This window comes from Equus przewalskii, chromosome 2 (genome assembly GCF_037783145.1).
Source record: "Equus przewalskii isolate Varuska chromosome 2, EquPr2, whole genome shotgun sequence".
NCBI classification, from domain to species: Eukaryota; Metazoa; Chordata; class Mammalia; order Perissodactyla; family Equidae; genus Equus; species Equus przewalskii.
The window spans coordinates 30,848,782-30,859,110 of NC_091832.1; the positions used below are offsets into that span (position 1 = coordinate 30,848,782).

General features: G+C 46.4%; 1 protein-coding gene and 1 long non-coding RNA gene across 3 annotated transcripts in view; one reads left to right on the top strand and one right to left on the bottom strand.

Annotated features, from left to right (window-relative positions):
• The window catches only part of MYOM3 (myomesin 3), a 49,157-nt gene extending 46,360 nt beyond the window's left edge, over positions 1-2,797 (top strand). The window contains exons 36-37 of the mRNA XM_070597933.1: positions 228-283; positions 1,282-2,797. Of these exons, the coding sequence (XP_070454034.1) occupies positions 228-283; positions 1,282-1,542 (317 nt within the window). The 3' untranslated portion in view covers positions 1,543-2,797. The remainder of the gene's footprint in view (positions 1-227; positions 284-1,281) is intronic.
• A 240-nt stretch (positions 2,798-3,037) lies between these two features.
• Positions 3,038-6,093, bottom strand: LOC139079967 (uncharacterized). 2 transcript variants are annotated; one of them, XR_011534037.1, is made up of 3 exons: positions 5,900-6,093; positions 5,479-5,640; positions 3,038-3,124 (listed from the first exon to the last, which is right to left on the bottom strand). It is a non-coding gene; the product is annotated as an uncharacterized lncRNA (long non-coding RNA). The 2 variants fall into 2 exon arrangements; XR_011534036.1 differs by having other exon boundaries at positions 5,746-6,066.
• Positions 6,094-10,329: the final 4,236 nt, after the last annotated feature.

A 10,329-nucleotide genomic window follows, 5' to 3' on the forward strand; every position in this document is an offset into this window, starting at 1 on the left:
AATCATGACGATGACCTCAAGTCAATGAGAGAAACACATGGTGTCCCCTATCTTCTATTTATGACGTCAAGGAAATATAATACAAATTTAAAGATTTCCACCCAAAATGATGAAATAGAAAAAAAGAAGCATTGCTTAAAAATAAACCTCAGCTCTGTGGAAACCTGCTTCTGGGAAGCAACCTGCAGGAAAACATCATCACTTGGGGTCTCGTTTTTCCCTTCCAGATCGCGCCAAAGTGGTGAGGGGCCTGCCAGACGTGGCCACAATCATGGAAGATAAGGTACTGACTGTCCCCAGCCCCCGGCCGACGGTCCCACACTGTGTTCTGTCTGTAGCATATCCATCAAAGATCATGGATTGTAGCACCGTGGATTCCAGGGCCAGAGGGGCTGGATCCGCCAGAATCTGGCCAAGTGACCACACCTGACTGATTGCGAACAGTGTAGTATAAAGGACAGACATGGAGCCCGGTGTCAGGCCGATGGGCTTCCTGCCCCAGCTCTACCCCACCTCTCGAGGGCACCCGGGGCATCATGACTTCTGTCTGTGAACTTCAGTTTCCACAGGAGTTGAACTAGACGATCCCTAAACGCTCTTCCAGAGCTGAAATTACGCAAGTCTAGTGTTCCAGAAAATGATAGCCAACATCTTTATGGTGCTTACTTTGTGCCAGGCTTTATTCCCTGTGTGTACATCTTTTAGCTTGTTTAACCATCAGGGCAACCACATGAAATGGGGTGTTATCACTAGTCACACTTTATAGCTGAGGAAACTGAGGCCCAGAGAGGTTAAGGGACTTACCTACGGTCACACAGCTTGAAGGGGCGAGCTGAGGTTCACACTCAGACTCTGAGTGCTTGACTGTTGCACCATAGTGCTCTGCGTTAGAGCTTATTCAAGAATTTTCAAAGTCAATTCATAAATCTTTATATGAAAGCAATTTAGCTTTATTTGCATGGTAAAGTCATCATGACTTACATATGACAAAAAGCAATGAAGCAAAGTTCAGGCCATTCTGTGGCAGATAATTGCTAGAGTCATAATGGTCTGAGATTCTAACTAGTAAGAATTCCCATAGAAAAGTTGAGGATGCAGGATGTGGGGTTAAAATAAAATGTCTCTCCCTTTATGTCATCCCTTTATGGGTTACAATAAAACACGTGTGATGAGCACATCACCAGGAGCAGTTTGTCCTGGGAGCTGTCTGGGGGAGTGAAGGTGAAGGCCAAGGCTTCTTACAAGGAGGTGAGGCTGAGGGTTCCCTTCTTGTCCTTTCAGACTCTGTGCCTGACCTGCGTCATCTCAGGAGACCCCACCCCTGAAATCTCTTGGCTGAAGAATGACAAGCCTGTCACCTTCCTTGACCGCTACCACATGGAGGTGAGGGGCTCAGAGGTCACCATCACCATCGAGAAGGTCAACAGTGAGGACAGCGGACGCTATGGCGTCTTCGTCAAGAACAAGTATGGCTCCGAGACGGGCCAGGTCACCATCAGCGTGTTCAAGCACGGGGAGGAGCCCAAGGAGCTGCAGATGTGACGGGCATGTTCAGGCACAGCCTGGGGTCTAGTCTGCATGGACCAGTAGGGTCAACCAGTGGGTCGCAGCCTGGTATAGGCCACCAGGGTACAACAGGGGGGACGGGGACAGGGTGGAACCTGGGGATATGGGAGTAGGGGTGGAGTGGACACACCAAAGTAGAGAAGTAAAGACCTTGTTGGGGTCCCGAGAGACCTCTGGGATAGCAAGATCAGCACTGGACTTGGAATGGAGGACCTACGTGCCAGACTTGGTTTCACCTTTAAACCCTCCATGAACCTTGCCTTTCTCATCTATCACATGAGAATTCCTTCTCCTAGGAATCGTTTATGAAAATCCTTTATAAACCATATACCAGTGGTTCTCAATAGGAAGCAATTTTGTCCCCCAGGGGACATTTGGCAATGTCCAAATTTTGGGTTGTCACAACTGGGGGTGTCTACTGGCATCTGGTATATAGAGGCCAGGGATGCTGCTAAACACCACAGCTCCCCACCGCATAGAATTATCCGACCCCAGATGTCAGTAGTGCCGAGGTTGATGCCGTAAACTGATATATCACAATATGTCTTTTTTAGGATACTTATTTTCGGTTCAATTAGGTTCAGCAAACATTCATTTGAAGTCTAGCATGTGCCAGGCTGAGGATGGCATTGGGAGCACAAAGATAAATAATATGCAGGCCCCGCCCCCAAGGAGGCCTCAGCCCAGTAGGAGAGACAGACCTGGGTGCAAATGATCCACGACAAGGCAGATGATAGGATAACAAGGCAGGTCCACATGGAGTGCCAGTAGATGTGTCAGAGAAGGGAGGTAGATGTTTGTCCCAACTGGGGAAGGTGGGCTTTTAAAACGCCTTCAAGGAACTAGCATAATTGGTGTCAGACCCTGAAAAATGAGTCCGATTTGGCGATGGTAACGGGAGGAGGAGATTTCAGAAGCAGGGTATGGTGAGGGGTGAGGAGGTGGGGTGAGGCTGCCAGGGTGGCCTTGGACGCCAGGCTGGAGAATTGGATGACCTTCAGAACCTCTTCCAGCTCGGGGCCTCTGCCTGGCGTGACCGACCCTGGTTGACCTTGCTTGATGGATCTCCATACAGAGCTGGGCATTTCACTGCCCTCCAATTTCCTTCTGTTTTAAAATAAGATGTGGAGGAGGTGGGGTTTATAAAGTTATAGATGTTTGTTGTAAAATTTTAGAAAACTCTGAAAATTCTAAAGGAGAAAATAAATACTCCCAACACGGGAAGATAGTACCCGTGTCTGATTTCTGACATGACTTCTGAACTTAAGGATAAAATGAGTCACTCCTACATCCACCGCCTACACAGGCAGCAAGGCACCCTGGGTAACTTACATCCCCAGCCGCTCGTGTTGCAGGCCACATGGTGTAGTCGGGCCAGGTGTGCAGTGAGGGCATGGGGGCCGGGGGACCTGACCGTGCCCTGACCGAGAGTGAGTATGGGGAATTGTGCAGGTGTTGGAGGCAAACACACCTGGGTTTGAAGCCACACACTCGCTGTGTGATTGCGAGCGATTCTTGTCCTTGCTCTGGGCCTCACTTTCCCATCTGTAAAAGAAGGCTGAAAGATTGTGTTTGAGGGCCATTCCAGCTGACATTGAGATTTTTATTACCTCTCAGAATTTGATTCTCCTTTGCTTTGCTTTTCTCCTGATGATGTGGTAAAGAGAAAGGCTAGACCCCAGCCTACCCTCCCACTCTCATACTTGGAATCTCAGACGAGAGAGTTGGCTTCTCTCATACGTCAATGAAAAACATCACCAATTTCAAAGAAGTCAGAAAGTGCGGTATCCGTGCACTTTCTCCTTAAAACCAGAACAGCCTCAAGCATGCTTATGTGTGCCCTTCGTGTTCACACAAGGCAGTTTCCCTTCTCCTTCACCTGATTATCACCACAACACAGGGAGGTAGGCAGAGGACGTGATGATGGCAATAAATCACGTGGGCACTACATTTAAAAGGTTATGAAGCATCAAATGGGACAGTATCATTGGCCCCATTTTTACAGATATGCAGTTGAGAACCCGAGGGTAATTGGTAGAGTCAAGACAGGACCAAGAGTCCCCAGGTCCTGGTTCAGAGGATGCTCTGCTCTGCCACACTGCCCCTGAGCACGGGGCACGGGAGCTCGGAGCCCAGAGGTGAACCACGCCTAAGTTCTCAGTAACCACTTGAGAATTGCCAAAGTAATGAGCGAGCAAATCAGCGAGTGGTTGGGCTAATGGAGGTGGCTTCTTGGCCCCATTGTCCAGAGGGTAAAATTTTCTCCACGGGAAGAGTGGGAGGGGAGTGATAACACAGCAATTTGTCGTGAACTCTTCCCTGAGAAGCATCCATCCCTCTCATTGGCCCTGATGGAGCATGGCCTGGGCGCCCCCTGTTGGTGGGGAGTGGGTTTGCACTCTAAGAAGCGGCTCAGAAGCAGTGCATTATGGGGCTAAAGATGCTGCAACTCCGTGATTTGGTGACTTGTAGTCAGCTGCGGAGCCGAAGGTCGTTCCTGCTCTGCTGCATATGGACAGTTTCTCTTTGGCCAGTCTCCCCAGATAGAGTCCCCAGGGCAGCATCCTCGAGCAGCCTTCCTTGAAGACCCTTGTTTGCTCTGCTGTCTTTTCCCTGCTCCCACCTCCCAGACGCCCCGTCTCGGCTGGTTTCTCGATTAGGGTCCTACCTAGGAGGACTGTGGACAGGGCCGATCCCAGGAATGGGGCAGTGGGGATGGACGTCCCTGAGAACTTCCATTGTTCTCTCTCTCTCAGCTCTTCCCACTTAATCCCAATGAAACCTCAAGTAGCCCACAGGTGAGAGAAAGTGGGGGGAACCTTGCTAAAGGATGTTGTGATATAATAAAAAATAAATATTTGGTCTTTCTCCCTGGTTTCTGACACACACCTCCTAAAACCCTCGGAACCTCCAGAGGGATAAGTGTCTTTTGTATGCTAATAAGATGACTGGTGACTGGGGGCTCTCAGATGGGTCCGGATGGGTGCTGGTCACCAGAAAGACCAAAACCTGATTAAAGAGTTGGAACTTTCTGTCCAGTTCCTGACCTCTGGGGAGGGGAGGGAGCTGGAGATTGAGTTAATCACCAATGGTCAATGATTTAATCAATCATGCCTAAGTGATGAAACCTCCATTAAAAACCCCTAAACAACGGAATTGGAAGGCTTCCGGGTCTGTGGACACATCGAGGCGCTGGGAGGGTGGTGCACTGAGAAGGCATGGAAGCTCCATACTTGCCCACATTCCTTGCCCTTATGTATGTCTTCACTTGGCTGTTCATTTGCATCTTTTATAATATTCTTTATAATAAACCAGTAAACGTAAGGAAGATGTTTCTCTGAGTTTTGTGAGCCATTCTAGCAAATTATCGAATCTGAGGAGAGAGTATGGGAACCCTCCATTTATAGCCAGTTGGTCAGAAGTATAGGTGGTAACCTGGGGCTTGAGACTGGTCTTGTAAGCAAGGGCAGTCTTGTGGGACTGAGCCCTTAAACCCATGGAATCTGACACTTAATTCTAGGTAATTAGTGTCGCAATTGAATTGAACCGTAGGACACCTAGTCAGCATCTGGAGATTTGGAGAACTGGTTATTGGTGTGGAAAAAACCCACACATTTGGTGTCAGAAGCGATGCGAGCCAAAACAGCTGAGTTAGGACTCAACCACCTCCCCATGGGGTCTTTTCCATGTTCATCTATTCCATATTTCCTTAGCCCAGGGTAGGTGGCAATGGCGTGCCATCATCCAATGAAGCCAGGCTCACCAGCCTGACCCATTCACACTCTGCAGTCTGAACCACTGGCCTTGACCTTACTCTCCCCTTCCCGACCTGTTCCCAGTGGCCTCCACCCCTGACCCTGGCCTGGGCTACTCCCAGCATCATGCCTACTGGACCCTCTGGTTCTTCCTTACCTACAATTCCCACTTGCTCTTTGTGGTATTCTTCTACTGGCTCGTCCTGAGGAAGATCTCAGTTGGTCTAGCATGATCCCTGTATCCTGCGTGGGGGTACCAGGAACTCTGTCTCTCTTATCTGGTGGAGCCCATCAGCAAACACAGGACCCTGGGGACCCTCTGCAGGGTGTGCAGGTTGAAGAAAGAACAGCCAGTCAGTGGGTTCCCCCTTTGTCACACCACCTACCACCCCTCCCCCACTGCATCCTGCCACCTTTCACATACCAACCCTGGGTGCAATCCTTGGCCTACGGCATTGAGAGCAGTAAACAGGAAGGGCATAGGGAGCAGGCCCTCTGATGGGAATGATTGGCCTGTGTAATAATTAACCTCTACCCACTCAGCCTCAGCCACCGCACTAGTCAGATGCTTTCAATACCTTAAAATGCTCGAATCGCTTCAAGCAACTTGGGTGACATTTTCATGCCAAAAATAGTTTCTCCCCACTCCCCAGATGTCTCTAGCTAGAGGAAGCCAGATATTTTATTTTTGGCATTTGAGAAAAGTATAAGTCCTAAGGCCGGAGGAGTTTCAGCAAAGGAGCGCCCAGGGTTGACAGCAAAAACAAATTGCACAGCCGGCGAGAAACGTGCCCCTCCTCTCCCGGGCCTGGGCTGATTTTTCTATCATCGCTTCCTGTGCTAGCAGATCTAAAGAAAGAGAAACACACGAAAGCCTTTTCATTCCAATTATAGAAATGTTCATGGTGAAATGAGTCTTTGGGTTTGCTTTAAAATACTTTAGTTTAAAAAAAAAGTGGGAGGGAGGAAGGAAGACAAATGAAAAAGTTAGCAAAATATTGATGATGCTTGAAGCCGGGTGATGGCTACACGGGAGTTCATACCATCATTCTCTCTACTTTCATATGTGTTTGGAATTTTTTCATAATAAGAAATTTTAAAGACCCCACAGGAAACAAATCCTCGGCTGTCTTTTCATCTGGAGTCATATTAGGTATTTATCCAGCAATTAGTCAAGGATATTAGATACAAGCAAGGGAGCACAGAGTTCTTCTCTTGCAGGCAATTTATACAGCCTGTTATTTTTCAATCGCACTAATTAAAATTAATGGTCACACAGATGCACTACAAGAAATAATTATCAAGTGATGGCTGTAGTTAAAAAAAATTACACATGCAAATGATTCGTCGACTCTGCATTTGTTCAACACAACCTTTATTGAGCGTGCTATGGGGCAGGAACAGACAAAATTAAAGGCTGGTGCTATAATCTGAGATCCGGCTTTGCTGTACTCAATGTGTACTTTAACCAAGTTATTTAACCTTGGTGCGTTGCGTCTTTAGAAGGAGGATGACTGTAAGAATTAACTGAGGGGACGTTTGCCACAGTGTCTGATAGGAGAGAAACAAATGACGGATTTCCCCACTTGCTCATTCCATGCGGGGAGGGGAGAGTCACCGTCTACTGGGGAACATAGCCGGGTTAATCCAGCTCCCACAGAATTCAACCATTCTGCACATTTTTGGATGATGACGGTACAGACGCTTCCAGAGACTGGAGCCCACAACCTCACAAGGGATTTTTTAAATAGCATTTGTTGTATTTTTTCAATGATAGAAATTATAATGCTTAGTGTAGAAAAATTGGATGAGACAGAAAAGAACCAAGAGGAAAAGTAAAAATATCCGTAAGCCCACCAACCAGAAATAAGCACAGTGGAAGACACTGTTTCTTAACTAACCTAAGAGATATTCCCACCCCTTTCCCGTTGCTGCCTCCACTCTAGAGATGGGAAAGATACTCACTTTCCCAGGCTTTCTTGTAGGCAGGGCAGCCACAGGACACGTTTCTTGTCAGAGACCTAAGCAGAAATCTGCTGGGGCACCATGGTAGACTCTTGATGTTTCTGATAAAAGGGGCAGACACTGCAGGCACCATGCTACTCCATTTCCTCCCTCCTGTCTCAAATGTGGACATGATGCCTGGAGCTGCAGCAGCCATCTTGTGACCATAAAGAAAAGAGAATCACAGAGATGCCAGCCCTGACATCACCAAGCTGCTGACGCCAGGCCCTAATACTCTCAGAAAACTTACGAGTGAAAAACAAACTCCTATATGTTTAAGGCACCCTAAGTCAAGTTTTCAGTTTCTTGGAGCTGAAAGCATTCTCAACTCACAAACCACTTTTTAACATTTTTTTGGTGTATTTCCTGCCAGCCTTAACAGAGTTGGGAAATCGGACATGTAATTTTACACTCTTGGTTTTTCACATGCCATTGAATCATAAGATTTTCTCACATCACCAAAAAGCATTCCAAACCCCCATATTCGTGTTTCTCTATCATGTAATTACATATCATTTCCGTGTTGCTAGAAATGGTTTCCAATTTTTTCACTATTGTAAATGAAACTGGGATGGACATCCTTGTATGTAAATCTTTACTCGCATCTCTGGAAAATTCTCGGGATAGATTCTAGAAGGGTCAAAGGGCATGAATTACTAGACCGAAAACAGACTAGCTACATAGCAAAAATGGAAGTCAGCAATGAGTGATGGTACCCTGGGCCTTCCCCTCAGGGACACAGGTCAGAAATTAGTTGATCGGCCAACACACATTTATTGAGTAGCTATTTCACTCCAGGCGCTATGCTAGGCATTGTCGATACAATGAAGACCAGAACAGACATGGGCTCCCACATGGGAAACGCCGTTTATCAGATGGCTACCCAGAGAATGGTGGCTGGGTTTTATTGGACTATACCCAACGGATGAAAGGGCAAGCTCACTGTAAAGTTAAAAATAAAAGCCGAGAAAAATACTTGTGATCTGTATGGAAAATATGAGGTTAATATACTTAATATAGAATTACAATCCACTCATAGCATGAGCGGTATGCCGTCATCAAAAATGATGCTGCAAAAAAATATTTAGCGGCATGGAAAGATGTTCAGGATGGGTTTTAAAAATAAAAAGGCAGATTTCAAACAGAATATAGACTGTGATCTTATTTTATTAAAATAAAAATTGTGTGTATGTTAGTAAGCTGGAAGAATAAATATCGAAATGTTAACAGTGAATTCTCTGTGTGGTAGGATCCCAACTGATGTTTGCTTCCTTATCAATATTTTCAAAATCTCTATAATAAAATTGCGTTATATTTTAAACAGGAACAAGACTTGTTTAAAAGAAACAAGACTGTTGAATGTTCTAAAAGCTACCACACATATCTGCCCCATTTCTGCCAAACTTCCCTCTCCTTATTCTCTGTGTTCCTGGTTCCAAAACCCTATTTTGCTTTCATAAACCTTTTGTCAATGGTCCCTGGCACCCTCGCTTCATGATCTTTTGAGATCTAGTGACTTTTAAAAATTTCAGATATTGTATTTTATAGTTTTGGAATTTCCATTTGGTTCTTTTTTATAGTTTCCACTCCTCTATCAAAATTTTCTATCTTCTCCTTCATTACAAACTTATTTTCCTTTTCAGCAAAAAGCATTGCTATAATCCTTGCTTTAAAATTATGTGGTCATCCCAGGGTCAGTCTCTGTGGAGTCTCTTTTCTCTTAAAAATGGATCACATTTTCCTTCTCTTCATGTGTCAAATAATTTGGGACTGCATCGTGAAAGTTATGTTCTGGAGACTCTGGATTCTGCTATATTCCTCTAAAAAGCACTGATTCTTGTTGGTTTGTCAGGTAATTAACTTGGTCGGACTCAAAACACAACTTCATCTTTGCGCCAGCAGCTCAAACATCAGTTCATTTCTTTCGTCCTTGGCGGACCTGCTTGTAGTCTGTGCCCTATGTGTGTGACCTGGAGGCCAGCCAGGGATTTAGACAGAGTTTGTAAAGAACCTGCGGCTCCTCTTCTCTCTGACTCTCGCCTTCCCGGGATTTCCCCCTCACTTTCCAGTGGCTGTGGTTGCCCTCGACTCTGCCCTCTGGGTTTTCAGGCCACAAATACTGCAAGTTTTCTATTGGAGGGTTAGACACTCTCAAATGCTCCTGACTGCCATGGGCTGAAAGCTACGAAAAAACGAGAAACCCATCTGGTGCCATTCTCGTCTTCAAAGGGTTGACTCCCCTCCAAAATCTGCCTGCTTTTTTTATTCTCCAGTGCTTTGGGTAAATTTTTTGTGTGTGTGTGCAGAGGTTAATAGCTACCGTCTGCAGGAGGATCAGCCTAGTTGGAGCTTACCCAGGCTCGCCATAAATGGAACTCCTCATTGTGACTTACTCTCTTGGCTTCAATCTTCGGTAGCCCCTTGTAGGTGAGGAGTTTGCAGGACCAAGAAGGCACGCCACTCAGAGCAGCCGTTCCTTCTGGGAAATGCCCTGGGGCTTTCTGGCATCTGCTTTCTGACCTGTCACGCGGTTTTTAGATAGGGCTTGGGCACCCTTTGCCTTGGCACTCCAGAAACTGCTTAGCAGGTTTGACTCACACACAACTGAACAGTCAGAACTCAAGGTACATCCTTTAGAATCATCTCAGTGGTTGCAAATCATTGGGATAGGAGGATGAGTTTATTTTCAAAAGCTATTTAAAAAAGCACTTGGAGAAGGCCCGGCCTGGGGGAGCAGCGGTTAAGTGAGCACGTTCCACTTCGGTGGCCTGGGGTTCGCTGGTTCGGATCCCAGGTGCGGACCTATGCACTGCTTGGCAAGCCATGCTGTGGTAGGCGTCCCACATAGAAAGTAGAGGAAGATGGGCATGGATGTTAGCTCAGGGCCAGTCTTCCTTAGCAAAAAGAGGAGGATTGGCAGCAGATGTTAGCTAAGGGCTAATCTTCCTAAAAAAAAAAAAACACTTGGAGGAAAACAGTATTGCCCTTAGACCCAGGCAAGAGG